We start from the raw sequence: 26,292 nt of genomic DNA, 5'->3' as shown, positions 1-26,292 counted from the left end.
TAAAAAACTTGTCGAAAGACATATCCTGCTGATAGTTTATGAAAAAACTCATAAAAATTGCGTTTTTACAGCGCCATGTGATGACATAAATCAATCAAGTTTAGCTTTTTTTTTTGATAAAATTCCACAAAGAATCATAAAATCTATTCTCTACTCAACGATAAGCGAGTAAATTGTTCACAAAGGAGCAGAGACGCAATAAAAATCAAATCAAGCTTGTCATTAACTTAAGGACACACCTTTGTTCGTTCTAAAAATAAAAAACTTACCACTTGTTCAACGCCGTACTGCAGTTGTCGAATTAGTGTTTCAGCGTCTTCCAAATCCGACACTGATGATAACGAATCGATGTCGACAGGATATTCGTATTGCTTTCGCCTTATTGGAACACTCATTGACGCCCCAAAGAGTGGTTTGGGATCCAAATCGCCAATTTCTTGTATTATGAGTTCCATGTCAGGTTGTAGCTGACGATCAGCTGAAAGTTTCTTATCGAGCTTGATGTTGTTGTTATTCGCTTCTATCACAGTATCTTCCTCCGATTCGCTATTCGAGCGATGAATGTCGGCACTCACTTCGATTTCAGTGACTTCATCTACGCTGGAGATCGTGTTTCGTGGTTCGTCGATGTGAAGTTGCGTATCGAATTGATCAACTTCGTCGATTTTGGCGACGAGGGGGGATGTCGGGGGGGATTTGAAGGTTGAGAATTCCTGTGGTAACTGCGGCGGAGGCGGATTTGGAATAGAGATAGATTGATATTCTTGGATTTCGTTGACATTTTCTACGGGAGTTGATGGATCTTGAGGGGGGGTCGGCGGGGGCGGAGGAAGAATTTCTTCTTTGGCGTCTTTGTTTTCTTTCGTATTTTCATCCTCTTCACTCGAAGTCCCTTTTCGACTGCGTCGCTTCTTGTAATTGCGTCCTTTGACGTTGCCATTCTTCACGGTCTTGTCTTTGCCTCGACCATCTTTTATTTTGAAGACAGGTTTGCCATTTAGCTGCTTCGAGAGTCTCTTATCTTTTGATTTTTTCTGGTTCAAGTTGTTGCGAATGTTGACGCCGTTCTCGTCGACGTAGTATTTCGTGAGAAGGGGAAACGTTTTAACGGGACCCCCTTTTCGCCATTGCTGATAGATGAGGTACGACGTGTCAGCGTACCGTAATTTCGGCTGCAAATGAAAGGAATTTGTGAGTGAAAAAACAAGTGTTTAAAGTGCGTAGTTGTGAAATGTTGTTTCAAGTTTGTTTCTGGTTCAATTGTCGATCGAAAGATCGATAAGGAAAACACACACATGACTTTAATATTCAAATGGATTTTTAACAACGATGACTATTCAAAAGTGTTTATCAACTAATTGAATGCACATTTGCATGCGAGAAAGCACTCATTCTGTTCGTTATTACGGCGATTAATTTGAGCGTCAGTCAAGTTATGGCAAGATGTCGTAATACTGAACTGGAAATCTTAATTGAACGAGTTTTTGCAATTATTCCTCTCTTAACAAAAAATTTCAATTTTCTGACATTTTGTCAAAAATCTAATTTTTCATCGTCTATTGATCAACAAAACTCGCAAAAAGATCTTAAACCGACAAAAACTTTCAATTTAAATGTATTCCAAACAAAAACATCGAAACGAAAAAAAAATGAAGCGAAACGCCAACGTCAATAAAAAAGATTGATTGCAACGGTTAAAGATCAACCGAAAACAATTACTTGTCGACGTCGTACTTTTTTTTACAATAAACTCTATTTATTTGCGTTTTAGCTCGACGACACCTTCAACTTGATTCTTCGAGGAAAACGAGTGACAATTGCTCTTCATTTCCAGTTTAGTGTCACGTTTTGTTTATGTAATGTGAAATGCGACACGAACATCAAACATTATAATTACACTATTGACACTTTTCCGTCTCTCTCTTCTTCTGTCTCTACATTTTTTTTTTTTGAAATATTTATTTTTTTTTATTTCGAATTTAGAGGCTCGTAAAAATGTTTTCGACGTCATAAAATGTGTAAAGTGAGAATTTCGTAGAAGAGAAAAAACTCATAGAATCGTGATCTACCTGATGGATGAATAAACAAGACGAATTATGGGCATTTTTTGAGATTATTTACTTTTGGTTTTTTTTTAAGTTCGTTTTTTTTTGTTTTTGTTAGAAGGTATTGATGAGGTGTGAAAATCAAAAGTTTGATGTCATCATAATGCACTTCCCACATTCTTTCTCTGCTTTGGGTTGAGTGACAATGGACAATTGATCGTGTTTGTGATGTCGCATTAATTTGTGGTATTGGAGGAATGAAGAAATTTTTCATGCTGAGATTGGAATTTTATGAAAATGGAAGGAATTAGAAGTTAAAATTGGATTGAATCAATAAAAGGAATAAAGTTGAATTAAAAATTCAAATAAAATTATTAAATATGGAGATTTAGCGTCTATTTGAAATTTTGGCGGGAAAATTTTCTTCGCGTTATTTTGATAAAATTAAAAAGCTTTTTTAGAAGCTGAATTCAAACTTATAATTTAATTCAGCTTCTAAAGCTTCAATTTTTATCAAAATAAGGCGAACAAAATTTCCCGCCAAAATTATCAAATATTCGATCTTCAAGATCTTTTATCGCCATTGCAAAGATCGAAAGATCAATTCGAAGAATTCAATTCGTTGAGTAAAAGTTTGAACTTAGCTTGTATAAAAGCTTTAAATTTTATCAAATAACGTGAATAAAATTTCCCGCCAAAATTATCAAATATCCGATCTTAAAGATCTTTGATCGCCATTGCAAAGATCGAAAGATCCAACTTGAATTAATTGAAGCTTTTGTTCAAGTTAAAATTTAATTTTGTCATGAATTTTATTTATTTGAAATAATTTGCCATTTTTCTTCAAAAAGTTAGATCAAAAAAAAAAACAAGATGGCGGAAGATCTCACAATTTTGATATAAAGTAATTTCCAAAAATTTTACAAAATCATTAACTCTGTTAATTAAAAAGATTAGCTTTTGATTTTCTTTTCAAAGGATCATAAAAATTCTATTCAAGACTTAAAAAGTCATTTTTTTTCAAACAAAATATTACGTAAAAATCGGCATCCAAAAAGAACAAATGCAAAAAAGGTAATGCTCACATCTGTCTTTTGCAAGCTGATACCGCATGGGGCATCAGAAGAAGAAAGAGAGGTCGTCGCATGTAGATGGACAGTTCAATAATATTTTTCGTATGTACAGTTAAAAAGGTGACCGACGTCATATAACATATACCGGGACGACAATAGACGACAAAGACCACAAATGTCCATTTCATTGCATGAATGCACTTTTTATCTGCATAGAAAAATCTTTGTACGTAAAACATAGAGAGACGGCGTCTGTCTATCAATAATTTATTTGCCTTACTTTAGATTACTTTGTCTCTCGATGTGTTTTTTTTTCGTCCTATCGCATGACACTACTCTTTTGAACTGATCATCACGACACAATTTCATTCAAAAGAAAGACGACTCGAAACGGTAGAAAAGTCGTGTGGCAGCAGAAGGATGACATTCAATATTTATATGCATTTAAAATAGTCTTTTGTTTAGAGGAAAAACAGCATTTAACACATTCAGCTATCTGTCTTTATCGACGACGCTCTTTTTCTCTCAGTGGATCTGTCGACACGACTTTCAAAGGTAGTTTTGAAAAATTTATAAAATCGCATTTTTTTTTCGTATTAAATGAAATACTGAAATGCATTGAATCGGATTGAATGTCATCATATGAATAGCGAAAAAAAAAGACAACGTGATGCAACGAGTGAAAAGCAATTTAAAATAACATTATAATCGTTCCCGACCAACAATAATGCGGATAAAATGCATATTTAGCTAATTATCGTGAGCGCTCTGGCATGAGATGACATGAGAATTTAATGAAGTTCAAGTTGCGATCGTTAGCGATCGATTGAAGCAAAAAAAAAAGTTTACAGATGGTGAGATACTTTACTTCTTCTTTCTCCGAACAAAAGACGGATGGATACAATGTTTTTCATTTATTTTATTTGCTATTAGGAAATGTACAAAAGTTCTCGTAAACAATAACTAATGATTTAACAAATTTGACCTATTTTCCCATTGTTTCCTGATGTCGAACGTTGTTGATGATTTCTCAATATCTTTCGCGTTGTTTAGACGCTGTTCCCGATTTAACGAAACATCGTAAACTATAACAAGTAAGTATTTAATAGATATGTGTTAGAATTTTTTTATTGTTTAAATATGAAAATAAACGTCGGAGCTAAATTTAAATTTATGAACGAAAAATTGTAAAATCATTGTTTGAAGTTAAAAGAACATAAAAGTCATGTTTCGTTGATTTTTGTTCATTTTTCTCGTCAAACTTTGATTTTGTAACGAAAATTATTAAAAAAATGAATTTATATATAAATATATTATTTTATAATATTTATTTAATTTTTTTTAATTTAAAAAAATTAATTAATAAAAAATATATTTTAATTTAAAAAAAATTTAAATAATTTTTTAAAATTAATATTTAAATATTATTTTTATTTATTTTATTTTAAAATTTTTTAATTAAAATAAAAATTTTATAAATAAATTAATTATAAAAAAAACAATATATAATTTTTAACTAAATAATTTTAATTAAAATAAAAATTTTAAATTAATTTTTAAAAATTAATAATTTTATTTAATTATTATTTATTAAATTTTTAAAAATAATAAAAAAATAAATAAAAATATTAAAAAAATAAATTAAAAAAAAATTAATTTTTAAAAATGAATAATAATTATTATTTATAATTTAATTTTTTTTTAAATTAATTTAAATAATGAATTAAAATATAAAATAAATTAATTATTAAAAAAATAATATATAATTTTTAATTAAATTATTTTATTTAAAATAAAAATTTTAAAAAAATTTTTTTAAAATAAAAAAAAAAATTAATTAATGAAATAAAAATAATATTAAATTTTTTAAATTTATATTATATAATATTATATTATTTTTATATAAAATATTTTAAACAAATTATTATCAAAAAGCGGCGATTAAAAGAAGTTTTTGCGACACGCAAGTCGAATCTTGGTCAGTCAATTATCTCTGGCACCCACGTAAGTTACACAACGTTCGAACAATAAAATTGATTTAAATTATTATTTGGTACAACGTTTGCTATCAAAACACGGAAAAATTATTTGCAAGAAGAAACAACTACAAATAATTGTAACTCCCAAGGCAATCATGCATTTTATAAAATAAATTTAAGAGGAATTATAGGTTTTGTTCGTTTTTGTATATTTTTTTTTGTTCTTCTATAGTGTTAAAAACACTTCACTTCACTTTACTTGCATAATGATCATTGATCGTGAACGCGCGATGGATGTACGTCAGATAAAAAACGAAGATTAGAGTAAAGTCGCATTCCAGCGTGATTGTGTTGTTAACATTTACGTTCTGACACTAATTGTCCGTCAAGAGGCATGCAGCGAGTCAAGTGCAAGAGGTGAGAAAAGGGTCATGAATAATTTGAACGAGAAAGAAAGAAGAAAGGTTTTAATGAGACGTGACAGTTGTTCTAATCGATGGGAGATTTGAAAAATTGAAGGTTTTAGAATTTCAAAGGAAAAGTGGTACAACAAATGGTAAGAATTTGACTTTTTTATTTTCTTTAGTAAAAATTCGATAAATGGGCAAATCTAAAATGAATCTGAATTTTTTCAATTTTCTCTTCAAACAAAAATTTAAATTTGAGAATTTGTCAAAAAAAATTGGTTTTAAAAATTCCAAAAGGTCAAAAATATGGATTAAATGAAAAATAATTAAAATTTTTGAAAAATTAAAAAAAAAAAAAATTTACAGAATTTTTTTGAACAAAAAAATTAAAAAAAAAAAAATTTTATGATAAATAATTAAAAAAAATAATAATTTAATTAATTAAAAAATAAATAATAATAATAAATTAATACAAAAAAAAAAAAAAAAAAATAGTGAAATTGACATAAATTTTTTTTATCATAATTTTTCTTAAAAAATTTAATTTAAAATTTTAATTAAAAAAAAATAGACAAAGAAAAAAATTTTGGCAGATTTTTGAGAATTTAACCTAATTAATTTAATTAAATTAAATTAATTTAATTTTTTTAAAAACTATTTGAGAAGAGTGTAGAATAAATGCTTGATCGACGATTGAATTACTAAAACCAACTTGAAACAACATTTTCACTTAATATTTAGTATTAAAAATTAAAAAAGTGCTTGTCAGCATATAACTTACCGAATTATTCATTTTAAAATCACTTGTTTTACGATTTTGCTAACGATATGATTGTAATCCATTTTATATATGACATAATTCCTTTCGCGTAAATATTTAATTTTTTTTGCACACTTTTAACTTGTTGTTGTTGTTTTTATACACTGAAAAACAGAAGTCAAGTCAACAAGTCGATGATAATTGATTTTATTTTATTTTGTTTGCACTTTTTCTCTTCATTCGAGCCATAAATATTTTATTATCTTCATTAAATTATTGTGCACTCTCTTTAATGGAAATATTTTCACACCTCGTTTTTTGATTTGCTTTTCTTTCCTTCTTTCTTATTTTTAATTAGATTCGTTGTAAATTTTTTTTCCTATTTCAAAATAATTTTTTTTTAAATAATGACCTCTTTGCACTTTTTTAATTTATTTTTAACAGGAAAAAAAATTAAACACAGATTTTTATGCTCTATTTCGTTGCTTTGCTTGCTCAATCACACAAAACATGGCAAAAATACGGCACGCGACTGTTGTACACTTCTGGAAAATGCAGCAAATCGTAACATAGTAGCAGAAAAAAATGAACGTTTTTATCGTTTTGACATTCTTTGGAGTGCATTCGTCTCGCAATTAACCCAAATTTGTCTTCTTTTGTTCTTTTTGTTTCGTATTTAAACTTTTTTTTTTTGACAGATGATCATTTATTTATCGAGCTGACTCACAAATCATGAACGTATTTGTGGATGGCGTGGCGTGGCGTTAAAACGTTTGCTTTGCCGGTATGACTGCCGGTTGACTAAACTATACAACTTGTGTCGGTGTCTCTCAAGTTTTTTTTTTATTTTTAAATGATTATTTGTCACACTTTTGCTCGTCAGCATCATCATCATCTTCAGTAGGAGGAACATTTTTGGTAAGAATTTACTTTAAAATTTTTTTAAAAAGTAATTTTGTACTTTTTGGTTTCGGAAATCATCAAAATGTGCATTGGGATTTCAAATTTTTTAGAAAAAAATTGAGATCCCAATGCACATTTTGAAATGTTTTCGTAAATCATCGAAATTTTTCAACAAAATTTTAAAATCTTTAAAATTTTAATTTGATAATTCAAAAATATTTTCAAAATGTGCATTGGGATCCCGATTTTTTTTTAGAAAATGTTGATAACTCAATGAATATTTTGAAAAATTTTCATAAAACAAGAAAAATGTGCATTGGGATTTTAAAATTTTTTAGTATACTTCGAAATCCCAATGCAAATTTTTCAATAATCTATTTTTTTTTAAAATTAGAATTTTCAATAAAACATATTTTGAAAAATTTTTTAAAATTAGAGTCCCAAAGCATATTTTTGAAAAATTCTCAAATATTTTTGAAAAAAATTAAAATCCCAATGCACATTTTTTATAATATAATTTTTTTTGAAAATTTTTTTAAAATTAGATATCCCAATGCACATTTTTTGAAAATTTTCAAATTTTTTGAAAAAAAATACCCCAATGCACATTTTGATGATTTTAAAAAATTTCTGAACCAGAAGTACAAAATTACAACTTTGTTCATCCTAACCACTCAAAATCTGTGTATTTCATCATTTTTTAGTCGCCTTCTGAAATTTATTTGTTTCTGCGGTGCACCTTTAAATACGTATTTTTGTGTTATTTTTAGCCGCCTTCTTATTTTAACACTCCGTCATATTAGACCTAATTAACTCTCGAACGAAAATTCTTTCCGGTTTTTTCATTTCAACGAGTCTGTCGAGAACGAGCGAGTATGCCACTGACAGTGGATGGATGATGTTTATTTAAAAATAAGTTTTTTTCCCCGTGTGTTTGACTTGTTTGACAAGCAACTCGATTTTTTTCCATTTTCTTTTGTTTTGAAATCTCGCATGTTCTAACAACAACTGAACAACGACAAAAATCACAGACAAAACATTTCGTGAACTGAAGTGAACTTTTTTTTCCAACGCATGCTGCAGCAACTACACCTAATATTCAAATTATGTACGCCCACATGGGCAACGAGAAACATAAAAGTTTATTTACGACGAAACCAACATCGAACGAGAGATCAATGAATGACCAATTGTTGTAAGTAAAATGTATTTATTACGTTCCCGCGCTTATAAATTTTTGTTCGCAGCTCACTTTTTGTCAATTTTTAATTTCACACAGAAACTTGTCCAACGTTGTAGATGGAAACTTGTTGCGTCGCCTTTCTGCGAAATTATTTGCCGCAACCGAATTTGGCATGAAATATGTCATCAAGACGCCATAAAATAACTGTCACACTCGATTTTTGTCTCTCTCTTGATTGGAAAGAAATCAAAATATTGACATGAATTTGACACTTGATTCATGTTTGTTTATGAGACATTTATCTTATCAACCGGAATTTTAATCAAAAATAGGACAAACTTTTCAATATATGAAGATCGATCTTTTCCGTTAAACGACTTCGAAGCAACTACTGAACATTTTTTGCTTGATACTTTTTCATTAAACGAATTCTAAACAAATTTCAATTAAAAACAATAATTCTCTTTATTTATTTTTTCTACACTCTAGCTGTTCGGGATCAATCTTGGAAGTACAAAGAATAAATGAACAAATTCGCTCGCGATAAAAACTGTAACAACAAGAAGTTAGATGCGAGCATATATTGGTTGTGGATTGAATTTTATGCAAATAATGGTAATAATAATAAAATTACAAACAATAACAATTTATATTTATACACATTTTAGTTTAACTAATACAAGAGCAGCAACAACAACTTCTAATGAAATTTAGCTGAATCACCTTCTGCCTACAATTCGTTTCAACAAAACAAAACAAGAGAACAAGTACATGTTTGTTTATTTTTAAAACATTTTTTTTTACATGAAACAAAAAAAAATGTTTAATTGGGTGGTTTTTTGTAGTAACGCACATTTTTGAGATGGCATAAATACCGTAGTTATGATAATCACGACACAAGATTTCGATGTAAGAGATTTACAAAAAATAGGCTGATGCAATTATCAAATATGAGACAGTTCTAAAGAGAATCTAAATTTATGTTAAAATTACTCAATTAATTTAAAAAAATCAATTTTTGATGAATTTTTAAATTTGAAAAGTTAGAAAACAATTCCTGTCGATGGATTCTTTTGGTAAGTATAAAATGATTTTCCTTACAGAAACGAGTTCATTTGTATTATATCTTCGATATTTGGACGGAGAGTATTTTAAATGGATTTATGAAACATATACAATACGTGCAAAAATAAAAAGCAAAGATAAAAACGAACTTATAGATAAGGATGATTTCATATGAAAACACTTTAGCTGCCATCAACTCAAGAAAATTTCGAAGCGAAAGCATCGATATAACTCAAGAAGCCCTACTTTATAGAAGACCTAAGAATCTAAGACTTAGATTCATAATGACAATGATGAAAAAAAATATTTCTGCGATCCAAAAGTTGACAGAATAATAAAGTCTGTAACAAAGCTTTTCTTGTTTGACAATTTGGTTAACGAGAGCTTCCTTTAAAAAATTCCTGTAATTTTGAGGTATATGGAGAAAACCCAAAGAAAACCTCAAACTACTTTCTTTGAATTGTTCTATTATAGTGAAAAAACGAAAATTAAGCAAACAACTCAATAACTATAATGTAACTCAAAAACTTTTGTAACTCAAAGACTTTGAAAGTCTTAGAATGGAATGCAATAGACAAATTTAGCGACATCTATTTTCCATTTAAAAAAACTAAACAAGAAAAGGTGTGAAACAGTTATTATAATTGCCTCATCCTTTTTTTTAATTCTATTTTTTCAACATTTTGTTCAAATAATTTTTTTTATTTGATAAAAGCATTTTTCAATCTTTTAACAAATGATCACCATTTCTTCAATAACAAATTTTAAAATAGAAAATTAAATTAATGCCAGAGAAAAATTCGCATATTGCGCGAAGCTCTTTATCTTGTTTATCATTGAAAAGTGCAAAAACCGTTAAATTAAACAAACAGTGAGCGCGGAATATTTATTATGATTTTAATCTTTCCCGATATTTATATGAACGAATATTATTGCAAAAGTTGGTCTGGCATATGCTTCGCGGTCTTTTATGTACAAATTACAAAAATATAAATGAATGAATGGCGATAAAACAATAATAAATATATTTCTCTTCTCTCTCGTTTGGTGTGAATTTTTTATTGTTATTTTGTTTTATGGAAGTAACGCGCTGCGTCGTGGGACAAAGGAACTTGAACAAAAATAAAAAACAACAAAAGCAATTAAAAGGGACATTCATTAAAAAATAAATAAATACACGACAAACTCAAAACATGACAGCAGCAACATCAGATGATGTCAGTTTGAATGTCCTTGTCACACGACGACTTCTTGCTGTGTGAGATAACGCAAAAGTTTCGACATTTTTTTTTCTGCAACTTTATTTGTTTAATCTTATTTAAAGTGTACCTGTTTGTCTGTCGTGTATTTGTTTTTATTTTTTTTTTGCTTCGACTGACGAAGAAGAAGAAGATGTTGTCATTATGTATACATATATTTAATATTTGAACATCTTGTTTGAATCAATTGTTTCTCGTGTTTGGACAACGATAAGAAGAAGATGTTTTTGCTCGTTTTTGAAGTGATGGCCTTGCGTGATGTGTGTGTCACTTTTACTCAAATCTTTTGCGCTGTTTTGAATTTCACAACCTGCTGCCTGTAACTAAGCGATCTCTCATCACACATATGAAGTAAATTAAAATGATTTACATTGCAAACAAAGTTTTTATTAGTAACGAATGTTTTTTAATTGCAATTGCAACTGACGCTTGAATGAAATACGATCGGCGATGTGGGTTGATCGCTTCGTTTAATGACCAACAACTTGCTTTTTGAAGTTTTGGGTGATCTCATTTTTCGTAAGATTTCTTAATTGAAGTTTACTTTGGTGTCTGTTTACATTAATGGAACCAAAAATTCTTAATTTTTCACAGAAATTTAAAAAAATTAAGATTTTAAAAATATTTCAATAATTTAATGTTCAACAACTTTTTGCAACTTCTTCGCTTCGGGTCACGCTTGAAAAATGTTACAAAGAAACCGTTGAGTTTTTCAATTATTTTGATAAATAACTTCGCAATTTGACCTTTGCCAGTCGCTCAGTACACGCACAGCTGTAATAACAACAATACTAATTGATTTTAATTGCCCTTGCTTTACTGGATGCTTCGTTGTTGTAACATTGCAATAATTAGTCAAAAAAATATAAAATCCAATTGAGCGGCGTTTCTCTTCAATTAAAGTTAAAAATATTTACAAACGATGTGCGTGATGATTAGAAAATTACTTGCACACGCTCCAATGTGAAAATAAAATGGGGAGCGTCGATGCAATTTCTTGCAACAAAGTTGTCTTTTTCTATCAAAAAATATTATATAAGACCAAAACCCAATTAAAAATGATTTTTTTCCTCAATTGCATGACTATCGAAAAAGCAATCAAAGTCCCAGGTGTTTGGGTTACTACTAAAAAAATTTCAACAGTAGTCACCCACACACAGAGTGTAACTAACAGGGACACCAAAGAGCTTCAGGTAAGCCACAGTTTCACACGCGGAACATTTTTTTCTGAATGAACGCGTGGATATTTATGAATGAGAGTGGATTTACGACAAAAACCTGATCTAATCCATGCGTGGGATTTGCATTCTTGAATGTTTTTTTACGCGTTTTACGACATACCTTAAGAGCAATCAATCGTTCGGGAGTGTTTTGATTCGAAAATAAAAAAAAATAAAAAGGAAGTGAATCAAACTCACAACAATGCCAATTATGTTCGCTACCTTCATGTCCATCGCTTAGAGATGAAAACCATATTAATTAATCAAGTCATTAGTGAATGAATGAATCGATTCGTTCCGGTAATTTGATGCAATTGAAACTCTTAATCCCGCGATCGATCAATTGACGCTGTGAGTCAAATTCTGATTAAAAATGACGTAATTTTAATCGATTGATGGATCCAGAATCGATTTTTATTTAGTGAAGAGACAAAAAATTTTAAAAGGGTCAACGATTGATTAAAAAAAAGTTTCTAAATTTATAAACCGAATGTGTGTTTTTTTCGCATCCTACGCCAAAAATTCCATAAACACAAAATTATTACTGCCACAGCACACCATAATTGTCGCTTGTTATAAAAAATATTTCGAAAGAGTTTTCAGCAACAACATTCGTTGCATGATCTTTGATTGATATATTTCAGTCGTTCATAAACATCATTTGTTATAATGACACCTTCACTTTTTTCTGTATACTTTGTTTTATCTTGCATGTAAATTTTGTATTTTGAATTGTTTTAACAAATCAATTAACTAACGTTTTTTCAGTACTTCGAATCACGAAACTAAATTTATATTGTGAAAAGTTCAAGTTTCGCGATGGAAATTTTAATGGGAACTTGTGTTTCGAATTTTCTTTTATGAGCTCGAAAATTAATAAATATGAAAAAAAAAAAAATTACGTAAAAAATACGTAAAAAATTACGTAAAAAATTCAGATTTTTTTTGATGTCTATTTGATGGTTTTTGAGCTTGAAATCAAGAGTCAATATGAAAATCATGCAAAATCCAAATTTTTTAAATTTTTGAAAGAATAAGGATTTTTAACTCATTTTTAACAAATTTTAATAAACAAACTTCTAAAACCCCCCAAACTAATTTTCATTCTTGATTCTGAACTTATGCAATATATTTTATCTTCTTTATTCTTGGATCTTTGGTTTTATGGCATTTTTGTATTCGGTTCAAATTCTAAAGTTTAAGTTAGATTAAAATTTTTCATGTTTCTTAATATCACAAATTTAGCAACCCTAATTTTTATTCTTTTAACTTTTTTAAGTTTCATAAGCTCTTAGACTTTGTAACCTCAATGACTATGAAAACTCAATCAATTAATTAAACAATCGCTTTATTCTTCCAAAATTATCCAGAATATCTCCAGTACGTCTATCTTCTTTTCTCTCTGCCACAAAAGTGACACCTCTCCCTCGTTTTAGATCAACACTTTTCTATCAGGTATTCTTAAACTTCGTAGTCTGTCTGACATATCTGAATTGATTGGATCATTTTATTTTTCTTAGTGGTTTTTGTTTAGTATTGTAGATTCTGTACAAAGCTTTTGATCAACACTTTTCTATCAGGTATTCTTAAACTTCGTAGTCTGACACATATCTGAATTGAATTGTAACTTTTCATAAACTCGCAACCTTCTGTCAATAGATTTCTAAGTCTCCGAGACACTTGATTCTTCACAATAAACATTAACAAAGTAACTCTCGTGCGTATATGAACTTCAGGCACGCAATAAACGACTGTTAGTGCTCCATTGTTCGATCCATCGATGAGAATTAAACTCTCATAAGTGAAAGTTTTCCATTTGCTTCGTCGTCGTTGTCGATTTGGTCGCTGGTCATTTAATCAAAATTCATAAATTCAATCAATTTGTGTACGCGTTCGATGCAATTTTCAATTACGAGTCAAGCACATTATCTGGGGCGGTGACTCGAGATACACAAAGTTCCGTATCGAAAATTAATGATCTGACGGGTTGTCGAAACATGTGATCATTTGTTATTACAACGAACAAAATTTTTCTCTTAATGTTTATGGGAAGAAATGAAATTAGCTGGCAGGCATCGAACAATTGCTGAAAAATAACATATAAAAGTCGAGTAATTTTCAGTTTATCTATCAATTCGTGTTGGAGTGATTTATGCAGCTATTGAAGGTCGAAGTAGTGAGTTGTGAAATGCAGTTTTTTCTACCTACGAAGACTCAAAATCAATCCAAAGTTGCTCAAAAAGCCAAGTAGGAAAGTTCACGTAACTTTAACCGAAAGCAAACCCAAGAAAAAGGGCGTTATTGTTTTTTCTTTAGTTTTAATCGCTTAACTGCTTTCATTGTTTATCCGTTAACTGCTTGTAAACATCTTTCCATGTAAGGCATGTTGACCTTGTTAAGGTCGATAAATGTTTAATTTTTTTTTTGGTAGCTCGTAACTGATCAATTACACGTCAAAATCGTTCGATTACTTCTGTGGTTGACTAATTTTTTTGATTTGTTCCAGATTTTAAGATTAAAAATTTAGTCGCTGAAGCAATGAAGTTAAAAATACGCAAAAAATGATCCAAATATCCATAAAGTATCGCCTCTTGATAAATTTTTGGACACAATTTACATACGAATCGTCGCTTTTTGCCCACTGTTTTTGTTTTTTTATCGTGTCTTGTAAGCCGCACATCAGCTAAGGCGAGTATTAATTAGCATTCATTCGAATTAGCATAATGAGATAATGCGACGACGACGACGACAAAATTGTTGTTTCGATGTTTATGGGCATGAGTGTTTGGCTTGTTTGGACATCATTATTGATGACTATGAATTTTTTTTAAAAGATTGCTTCGATCTTTATGATAAGGCTTGCTCTCACGACATTCAAAGGAAGTCCATCTCGTGAAACGCCTTCGTTCTTCGTTGCCACACAAGAGCTAATTCTAAGCATCGAGCCGTGATATAAATCAAAAGACGTGTCAATGCGGCCCTCAAAAGAAGGGTGTGCAAAGAAACTCGTGATTCTGCTTAATTTTAGTTGCATTTTATCTATCGATGCAATAAAATAAAAAAAGTAAAAAATACAGTTTCAAAGAAGAAAGAAAGAAAGAGCCCACTTATGCCCTTGAGATATATCGGATTTATCATGACACCAAAGATGCGTTTTTCTCGGCGCAGAGAAAAAAAAATAAATAAAAATAATAGTAAAAGAATAATAAAAGACGACAGAGGAGAAGATAGATGAGAGCGATAGTTTGATATATTGTACGTGAAATTAAATATGTGCGGCATTTGGTTACCGCTTTATCGTTATTATTAGTCTAAATTTATTTACTATTATTTTTGTTTTTCATTTGTTTTATTTTATTTTTATTTTTTTTTCACTAAAAATGTGCCATGGTATCAGATATCGCACATCTCTCTTTTTTTCTTCCCATTTTGTTGAGGTAATAGTTTCTCTTTTTTGTTCAATGCATTTTTAGCGAAATACGAGATTTTTGTGGCGTCAAAGTCATTAGATTATAGTTTTAAAGAGATTCTGACTTGTTTAAATACTTTTTTTTTAAATATCAAAAGATTTTTCAATTAAAAAATTATTTTTTAGCAATTAAATATTTGATTTTTTTCTATAAAATATTTTTAAAAAAATTTAAAAAAAATCTAAAGATATTTATTTTAATTTTTTTTTTTTAATTTCTTAAAAATTTGTATTAAAATTTAATTAATAATTAAAAAGTTTAAAACTTTTTAGTAAATAATTAAAATTAAAAAAAATATATAAAAAATTTTTCTTGAAATTTTATTTTTTTTTTTAATTTTAATTATTTACTAAAAAGAAGTTTGGTAGTTTTAAACTTTTTAATTATTAATTAATTATTATAACAAAATTTTTTTATAAATTAAAAAAAATAATTTAAAAATTTTTAAATTCAATATCTTTAGAGTTTTTTTTTTAAATATCTTTAAAATATTTTATAGAAAAAAATCAAATATTTAATTACTAAAAAATAATTTTTTAATTGAAAAATCTTTTGATATTTAATAAACTATTAAAACAAGTCAGAATTTCTTTAAAAAAAAATTAATTTATTGAAATTTGACATATAAAAATTTCATGAAAATTTAAAATATGCATTGGGTCGATAACTTTATTTCTACATTGTGATGAAAATTTATTTTTCTTTTCAATTAAAACCAATTAAAATAAACTTAATATTTATTTAATTTAAAATTTTAGTTAAAAAAATTATTCTTAGTGTAAATTTTGAATTATTGACCCAATGCATATTTTAAATTTTTAATCCCAATGCACATTTGATAATCTCAAAATGTCAAATTTCAATTATTTTGAATTTACATTCATTCTGAATCTGATTTTTTTCTAAAATCTTGACTTGGAATGGCTTTCAATGTTAATTAGGGGCCTAAATAATTTTTTTTTGTTCTAAAATTTAATTTTCAAATATGAAAAATTTCTATCTCTTAAATTTGAGCTTTAAAAAAATTTTTTGTACTGAAAATTATCAAAATGCGATCTCATCATTCTCCTTTTTCATCAAATGCCAATCTCCCGCTATTAAAGGTATAATTTTACTAACAAATGTGATCGATCGACACACTCTCATCTCACAGCGACGTCGCAAACAAATAAAAAAAGACAAAACCTGAAAATCAATGAGAAATGCATGCTCGAACCTTGTATTGCCATATTTTGCATCGGTCAGGTTTTGACCATATCCATGCAATTTGTTGCCAATTCGCAATATTAAATGCCGTCAAATCGTCTGCGGCATGGGAAACTTTTCTCCGCTTAATTTGCGTGGCAGAAGGAACCAAGCTCAAGTCACAAGATAATGAATAGAAACCCATCTCATGGGCATTAGTTTACTTTACTTTACTTTCAAAACGAAGTATTTCTACGATTTCTTTTTGCTCTTCAGGCTTAACAAGTAAACCACATTTACTCGATTTCAATTGTAAAAAGGTTCGCATTGCATTTTTTTTATTTTGCCAAAGAGACACAAAGCAAAAGTGTCGCTCGATTAACAAGCATTCAATGCGCTCTTTTTATTTCATTTTACAAAAAAAAAAAAGATTTGCGGTAAATCGAGAGAGACACAAGATGGTTGAAGAAGGTAACTCGAGACCGACGTCGTCTTTACTTGACGTGACAATACTATTTTTGTGGTAGATTTGTTCTCAATTATGTGAGAACTGGTCATAAAACGCACATTTTTTTATGGTTTTGTCTCTCTCTCGGTTCGTCGTCGTTGTAATCATGTCTTTCAACATCACAATTAGTTTTTGTCTTTTTGTTCACTCCATAAATCAATCACACAGTCGACGATTCAAGATCACTGATTACATCACATAAACACGAAAATTATTTCCTCACACCGATTAATCTTGCCTTCGTTGTTCGTTATTCGTTTAGCTGTGAAAGAAATTGATGTTTGAAAAATAATTTTTTTGATCTTTCCTTTTCCTCATGAAAATTGACGCGGAAATGAGGTGTGGTTAAAATAATAAAGAACGAACCAAAACCGAAATGTAGGTCATCACAGATTAATTTCTAATTCCTTTTTGCGTTATATTTTGCTCAATTGCATGTTCCATTGAACGAGGTTAATCAGTTATGGCGGGAACGAACAAGGTTCTTTTAATTAACTAATTAATTTATTGTTTCTAATCGAAAATAGTTGCTTACAACAGCTTTTGTAATGAAAATAACAACTTTTTTTAGGTTAAGAAAAAAATGGCGGGAAAATTTTTTGAAATGTCAAAAAATGAATGACACTTATCACAAATTTTAGATAAAATTTCAATTTTTTGTTTTTTAAAAAATAATTTTAGTTCAAAAATGTGTCAAAATTAATTTTAAATTCTTATAAAATTGAATTTTCATCAAAAATATGCTTGTTGAGTATTGAGCTGTCAAATGTCAAAAAATAATGACAGCTGTCAAATTTTTACTACAAAATGAAATTTCTGACATTTTTTACAAAATAATCTTTCAGAAACTCCTTAAAATTCATTGATAATACTAAATTTATCAAAAATTCAAGAAATTCAAGAAAAAGTCTCATAAAATTTAATTTAATTTTTAAAAAATATGACAGGTGTCAAAATTTAAATTTTTTATATTGATTGAAATTTTCAAACAATTTTTTTGTGAAAAAAAAATAATTAGAAATATTTAAGACTCTCATAAAAATTTCTCTAATAATTTTAATTTTTAATGTCAAAATCATAAGATTCAATGTTAAATAAAAATCCATAGAATTCGGAAAAAAATTCTTACAAATTCTTAAAATTTTCTTTTAAATTCTTAAAATTTTCTTTTAAATTCTTAAAATTTTTAAAAATATTTTATGAATGTTTTTTTTTGTATTTTAAAAATTTTTTAGTTTTTATGAATTTTTCAATATTTATCTATAGTAAATTTTGAATTTGATTTCAGATTTAAAGTGTGATGAAATTTAAAAAATTGAAAAATTTTAAAAATGACAAAATTTGTAAAAAAAAATTTTTTTCATCACATTTTTAATCTGAAATCAAATTCAAAATTTACTATGAATAAATATTGAAAAATTCATAAAAGTTAAGAAATTTAAAAAAAACAAAAAAATTCATAAAATTTTAAAAAATTTTTTTAAAAAAAAAATTTTTTCATTTTAAAAAAAAAAAATTTTTTTTTTAAATAGTTCATGGTTTTAAAAATTGATCGTTAAAAAATCAAAACCCTTTCATCTCTGAACTTTTAAAGAATTTTTCTAAAACAGGTCATTGCCAACAATAATTCACTTAACTCAACACAAAAAAACCTTCCTTGACATTGATAAAGCTACGACAGTCATGCCATTTATTTTGCCATCATTGACATTGATCTTCAAATTCATGCAGATTCTCCGGTGCACGCGATGCATTTCCATAAACATCTTTTGATTTATTAGGCAAAGTGCAACAGTTCAAATCTCTTTTCTAGCGAGGTCAGCATCGAAAAAAGAAACAACACTCGCTGTAATTGCGGCGATCGCGCGCATTAAATTTCATGATGATGAAAACGTTGCGCGCGCACTCTCGGCTTATTTATTATTATCATCAACAACGGAGAAGAAAAATTCTCTTCTTTCTTCTTTCGTGTTGTTGCTGCTCTACGAAAGTACAAAAGAAATGATAAATTTGCCGCAAACGCTTTTATATCATTTTGCTCATTCATAATTTTTCAGTGTTTTCAACGCGCACAGAAAGTCAGTCGAAATAATTACGGCTCACATGAAATATTTTTTTGCGCATAAATTGCGGATCATAAATAAAAAATTTGCAAAATTATGAACAATTTTTCACACTTGATGCACTTTTTTGTTGTTTCACTTTGCATAATTGTAAATTGGAGGAAACAGGTCTTCTTAATCAGAATAATTTATGCCCAAAAGCTCGTTGATCGGTTCTTTGAAAAAAAATTTTTTGTTTAAAAAAAAAAAGTCCCGTCAATGTAAATTATAAATTAATTAAGAGCTCACGTTTCACGCCTTTGTCTCGAAATTCGCTGTAAAACTAAAAATAAATTAATTAACGGATCATATGATCATTTTTCGACACTTGTCTAGCTTTTAAACAAATCGTGTAAGTGAGAAGAGATGAGATCATTTAATTTTTAGATTATCACATTTTTTGAAGTTTTGCCGTAAAACGAAAGATAAGAAGAGAATTTAAATATAAAATTTAATGTTTGCACAAGTGATAAGCGAAATTTGTATGACGACAGCGATAAAAGGTGCAAAATTTCATCAGGTAACGTTTTTAGTTGGTTTTTAGTTGTAGAATAGGGGAAAAAATTATAAAAACGGATTACAATGCTTTGCAATTAGTTCAGTATAGGAGTGAACTTAGCTCGAATTTCAAGGTTACAATAATAATTTTAATGACTGTGCAGGCAGTGATGGTTCTAAAGTTACTCATAAGGGCACAAATTGTTAAAAATATGAAAATTTGTTTAAATTTAAAAAAAAAATAATTTTTTTAAAACTTTGCAACTTTTAAATGATTTTTATTCATTTTTGTCTCAAGTTTCAAAAAAATATTTTTTTAGTAATAATTTTAATGAAAAATCTAACAAGATTTTTTCCTAATTTTGAAAATTTCTTTAAATTTTAATTTCTTCAATTTTTTTAAATTTTTTTTTAATTATTAAAAATTCATAAAAAAATATAAATTTCTCATATTTAGTAAAAATTTCTTTAATTTAATATTTTTAAATAAATTTTATTTTTTTACTATTTTTTTAATGGATTTTTAATAAAAAAATAAATTAAAAAATTAATTTTATTTTATTTAATAATAAAATTAAATTTAATAAATATTTTTTTTTCCTTTGAAAAATATTTTTTTTTAAAATAAGTAAAGTAGTTGAAAAACCCTCGGGTTATATTTTGTAATTTTTATCTAAAATCCATCAAAAAGAAACTTTAATAAAAAAAATTGTTTAATTTAATTTTTAATATTAATTTTTTTTAAATTTTAATTTTTTAGACTAAAAATCCTAAAATTTAAAAAAATATTTTTTATTTTTATTTTATTTTTTTATTTTAATTACAATTTAATTAAAAAAAATCTTTTTGAAGCTGAAATTGCTATTTTTTATAATTTTTATGAGAAAAACTAAAAACCTTATAAAATTTCCTCTTTTTTTAATTAAAAATTTAATAAATTCATCTTCTTTAGTACTTTTTTGTTTCATATTAATCCACTTCATGAACAAATTTCGCAAAAAATCTTTAATTTAATTAAAACCAACGAAATTAACGCACTCCATTAACTTTTATTTCACATCCCTGCCTTCCGCCAAACAGTCTACCATTGCTTATCAATCTAATAAACACACCTTTCGACACCTTTTGTGGATTTATTTAATAGTAATTGCCATAGGCTCTTTTTTTGCTGCTTAATTTCCGTCATAACAAGTCAAATGCGCACGTCATTATTTCTTGCAATGTGCCAAAAAACGTAAATAAATCGCACTTTTACCGTTCTTATTCACTTTTTGAGGTTTGTTGAGTCATTAATCATGACCACGATATTTTTATTTATTTTTCGTCACCTTTATTTTTTTTTTTGCGATACCTCTATTAGTACTGAATTCCAGAAGTGTACAAGCTGGTCGATATCAATTACGACAATCGATTGTTGATTTTTTTTTGCCTGTCTCGTAAAAAAATATTTTTTTTCATCCAAATTTTATGCGGGAAATTGTCGCACTTTTTTTTCATATATTTTTTTTATTTATAACTTTTTTTTTCTGTGTTGTATTTTTTTTTTGCTTTAAAAAAACATTAAGTGACGAGACATTTCACATGTTGCCGCACATTAAAAATGTTGTTTATGTCGAAAACGAGCTGATTATATTTTTATAACATTAATAATAAATTTTTCTGTGTTTAATTTTTTTTTTATTATTTTTTTAATTTAATTATTTTTTTCTTGTTATCACTATAAATTACACTTTTTTTGCTTTTAAAAGTAGAATAATGGCAATTAATACCTTTTTGATATGCACATACAATTATTTTTTGTTGTATTTTTACACAATAAAATGTAAATAAATATTAAATTTTTCGATCGTTCGAGAATCAAAGTACGACAGAGACTTTGTCGGAACACGCGTTAAACCGCAACTAACACACAGGAAAAGAAATCGTTTGTTACGGAGTCGTCTGAAAATATTTTTCTGTGTGTGATCGTGCACCTTTACGTTCATAGAGACACAGAAGAAAAAAAAATGTAAACCAAACGTGTATGAATGATGAATGAATTTGTTTGATGTGTATGTAGGTCGTGTCGTGTGTGTTTTTCGTTATTCTATTGAAGTGATTCTATGAATTTGCAGTGTTTTGCTTGGAATTAATATTTTAAATAATTTTTTTTCTATAAAATATTTTTTTTTTAAATTAATTTTTTTCAATTTTTTAATTTTTATTTATTTTTTAAAAATTATTTTATTATATTATTACATTAAAAAAATATTTTTATTTTAATTTAAAATTAAATTATTAAAAAAAAAATATTTTTTTTTAATTAAAATTTAAATTTTTTCAATTAAAAAATATTTTTTAAATTTAAAATTTTTTTTTTAAATTATTTAATTAATTAATTTATTTTTTAAAATTAATTTTAATTTAAAATTTTTTTCAATTTTAAAATTAATTTTTTTTTTAATTTTTAATTTATTTTGTTAAAAATTTACTTTTAATTTTTTATTCAAAAACTTTTTTTCAAAAAATATTATTTTTCATTTTTAATTTTTTTATTTCGTTAATAAATTTAATTTTATTTAATTTTAATTTAAAAAAAAAATTTTAATTTTCAAAAAATATTAAAAAAAAATGATTATTCATATTTTAATTTGAATTAATTAAATAAAATGAATTAATATAATTAAATTTATTTATTTAATTAATTTAATTATTTTATTAAGAAAAAAATATATTTTTTTTTAAATATTTAAAAAATAGAAATGTAAAATATTTCAAAAAATTAATAAAATAAAATAATTTTATTGAATGAATTTTCTATTAGTCTACGAATCTATGCGAGAAATGTAAACCCACAAACACAACTAAAGAAAATTTCTTCGTCGTTAAAAACAACCTAACGACGACGTCGACGTGCCATACAAGATTTTTCGTTTGCATGAATGAATGAATTTGATTGATAATAAAGGTGTATCAGTAGGCGTTCGTGTATCAAGAATCGCTGTTCGTGCCGTTAATGCAACAATCCATACATCCGACACATCAACAGAAAAAAATTGGCTGATAAGGAAATGGAACATTTTCTAAATGTCCAGAAACAAATTATTATTACTCTCTCTAATGATTTTTTTTCAGTCGTGTGTCTGTTATTTCTGAGATGATGCGAGAGGTAATGGTGTCAAATGGTACAATTTTAGAGAATTTTGATAAGCAAACCAGAAATGAACTTCAACTTAGATTGACTTTTGAGGAGATTTTATTGAAGGTTTATGAAGATGATCATGAAATCTTCTTTTGGAGAAAGAAAACATAACACCATTGGTAAAATAGAAAAATTAAATAAAAAGAGAAAAAATGTATTTAAGAAAGGGCAAAGTGTTTGTTTTAACATGCTTCGTTCATGTCTTCGTTTGATGTACAAGAAGGTATTAAAAATTAATCCCATTCGAGGTATTAAACATCTTTCTTTAGTTTCTGTCTTTATTAGTACATATTATTCTATTAAGACACATTTTGTTCTTGAAATGTTAGAAAAAATTGTTTTAAAGTTTTCATTTGAGCGTATTTTTCAAAAATTTTAGTTTGAATCTGAAGTTTTTATTTAAAAACTAAAATTTTTGACGTTAGATGGCGCTGTAAAAAATTTTTTTCACAAATTTTAGGTCTTAAAATCTCTCGTTTAGTTTCAAAATTAGTCTCTCAGATTAAAAATTTATAGAAAAAATACTTAAATAATTCAAATTTTACTTTTTTAAAAAACTCACAATAGATGGCGCTGTTAATTTTGTTTTTTTTTTCAACATAGAGTACTTCAGGTTAACCAAAAACGAAAAATTGAAGTATTAAGCGTATTCAACGACAAATGGTCTTCTGTAAATATTTTCTTTCCTCAAATAAACTCCTTTAAAAATTTTGCCACAAGATGTCGCTTTATAAAAAACTTAAAATCCTATAAATAACCTGAAAAAAATCTCAGACATCAATCAACCTTAAGAAATCAACCTTAAATTTTCACTTATAACAACATAATCCGATACTCACAAAAAAAACACAGAATCCACTATTTTCAATAAAAACATAAGGAAATTAAAATAAACGATGCGTACAGATATTAAAAAGAATAACTTGACATTCTTACCAGCATTAACCAACATTTACTACAATAATCGTCTTTCCTCTGCTCTACTCTGTAAATCTGTCTCTTATTCACGAAGACGCATCTTCTTTTTTTTCTGAGATGTTTATTTACTCGAAAAAAAAAATAAAAACTCCAAAAGTGTGAAGATGTTCTCAGAAAGAAGAAGAAAAAAAAATCTTCAACACATTAAAAAAAACTCTTACATAACGGATTTGCGGTTCAAAGATTTCCTTTTGAGCAGCGATGATGATTATTATTTCATTCGTTCGTTTATATATTGCATTCTAGACAAATTACTTCAGCAATAAATTATTTTTTATTTCGTTGATAAGGAAAAGTATTGTTTAAATGAATTATGTCATTTTGAATTAGCATGAGACAGACGACTTTGAACTCTCTTGATACTCTTCATTCACATGACAAAGAGAAAAAAAAATTAATGTAAAAAACATTTTTGATGAAAAATTTCTCATGCAAACGAGAATCGATGCAACAGGCATGTAACATATGCACCATTATTGTTATGATTATAAAGTAAGACATAATGTAAAAATTAATAATTCATGACATCAAGTTGATACAACTTCCTTCTTTCGTCTCGTACCTTCCATCTCGTACACAAAAATTGTAAGGAATAAAAAATGCTTGCTGCATGTTTGTGTGTCAACAATGTCTTACATGTGTCCTTTGAAGAGTGGGACGACTTCATGATTGCATTTCTTCCTACCTACATACCTCCAACTAACTCGAGAGAGACATAGAGGAAGAAGACACAATGGACATAAAAATGTTTGTCTAGCATTCTTTACTTTTGTTTTACACTGCTTGTAAACATGACATGTCAATATGTGCCTCCTGGGCATTTGTTTTGCATAAAAAAGGCATTAAAGTTCTTCTTCGCTTGCTATTCTCTTCTTATTACTCTTATGCGCCTTTCTCAGATGATGTTGCATGCTCGACCACCCTACTGAAGGTAGAAAAATTTTAACGTACCGTATCAAATGTTATTCCAATTTGTCGTTCACATCCCGTAAAGCACAACGACGACGACGACGAACAACATTAAAAATGCATATCCTTATTTTACGGGATTTGGTTGCACCGACAAATGAAGAGATTTTACATACACACAAAAAATCTCTAATCTTTATCCATGACTTATGAAAACACAAATGTGAAATATTTGCCACATATAAATATAAACTCTCGGTGAAATATCAACAAATCATGAAGTACAGATGCAAATTTGCAGCAAACATCCTATTAAAATTCATGACAATATTTTTCTTTCTTTTCGTTACTACTTCAGAAGAGTAGATTTTATACACAAATGTATGAAATGCAAAAAAGAGATACAAATATAAACCTAAATTAAAACATAAATTCTTACACATAATTCCGATGTGATCGTTTACGGAAATGTTTTGGAGAATACGGTGACCAGATGAGTTTTAGAAAATTGCATTTTGTAAAAAAATTATTTTTTTTAAATTAAGACTTTTTTTACTTTAATTGCATTTTAGGTGATGAATTTTTGGTAAAAATCAATATGAGAAAAATTATTTTTCTGATAGAAAGGATGTAATAAAAATGGATTTCTAATTTTAAGAGCTTTAAATTGTAACATTAACAGATATTTCTGATTCTATTATATACTTGAGTACGACCCGTGAACTTTTTTTTCACTTGATAAATATTCAGTAGGTAAATGACAGTTCATAAGAGAATTTCCTTAAATCAACTCTGAGCTTTAACTTCCATACAATTATTTCAGGCAAAATTTCGTATCTTATCATCCTTTTGGTTGTTCAATAATTTCATAGACTTTTTGCGTTCATTAGTTTTTTGTTGTTTTGACCATGATTTTTAACATGAAGCAATTTAGTAGTAACTATTGAGCCAAAAATTTGTAAAATGTTATACAGGCAGGTTATCGAGTTACAAGTTGTCAGGCAAGCGTATCAGTGGCAAGTAGCTTCCATCCAATAGTCAGAAGACACTTCGTACCTTTTGCTTTATGAGACTTCTTTAGTAGGATCCCTCGATTTGTTTTGGGAATGCTGTTTTTAAGATTTATTTCAGCCACGAACCAAATTTTGTAAACTTTTGTAATGAACTTTTCTTGTTGATCTTAAAGAATTAAAATTTACAATATTTTTTCAAAATTCATATAAAATTTTAACAGCGTACCTGACTTTCATTAAAACAAAACATCTGGTTACCATAATCGCCTCTGAGCAATTCCTCAACAAATTTTAATATTTCATCGCACTTTCTTTCTTTCCTATGCCTAATAGTAGCATATTTCTGTCTACTACTCGTTTGTTTGTTTACAAAGTTTTGCACGACGAACGACGACGACGATGAATGAGAGACACATTAAAATTAAATTGTGTAAACAAAAGAGTTATGTGCAATATTTATCCCGCTAAACAGTTGGAATGTTACTTTTTTTTCTTAATTATTATTTTTATGGTCGCATTCTCTTCTGTCATTTGTAACAATAAAGATCACTTAT

The 26,292-nt window shown here is 27.6% G+C and overlaps 2 protein-coding genes across 7 annotated transcripts in view; both read right to left on the bottom strand.

Annotated features, from left to right (window-relative positions):
• Positions 1–26,292, bottom strand: part of LOC134836083 (tensin-1) — a 129,095-nt gene that overhangs the window by 59,519 nt on the left and 43,284 nt on the right. The window contains exons 1-2 of one of the 6 annotated variants that reach the window (XM_063851269.1): positions 6,286–6,635; positions 270–1,172 (exon numbers count right to left, since the gene is read on the bottom strand). The exons of the other annotated variants lie outside the window; for them this stretch is intronic. Of the exons in view, the coding sequence (XP_063707339.1) occupies positions 270–1,172; positions 6,286–6,297 (915 nt within the window). The 5' untranslated portion in view covers positions 6,298–6,635. Of the gene's footprint in view, positions 1–269; positions 1,173–6,285; positions 6,636–26,292 lie in introns of those variants that run through there. 6 annotated transcript variants of the gene reach the window in all.
• Positions 23,426–26,292, bottom strand: part of LOC134836087 (translation factor GUF1 homolog, mitochondrial) — a 75,043-nt gene continuing 72,176 nt past the window's right edge. The window contains exon 2 of the mRNA XM_063851276.1: positions 23,426–23,445. The gene's annotated coding sequence lies outside the window, so the exon portion shown is untranslated. The remainder of the gene's footprint in view (positions 23,446–26,292) is intronic.

The sequence above is a fragment of the Culicoides brevitarsis genome, chromosome 3 (genome assembly GCF_036172545.1).
Source record: "Culicoides brevitarsis isolate CSIRO-B50_1 chromosome 3, AGI_CSIRO_Cbre_v1, whole genome shotgun sequence".
Classification (NCBI taxonomy): domain Eukaryota; kingdom Metazoa; phylum Arthropoda; class Insecta; order Diptera; family Ceratopogonidae; genus Culicoides; species Culicoides brevitarsis.
The sequence above is the reverse complement of the archived record's forward strand: the minus strand, read 5'-3'. Positions and strand labels throughout refer to the sequence as shown.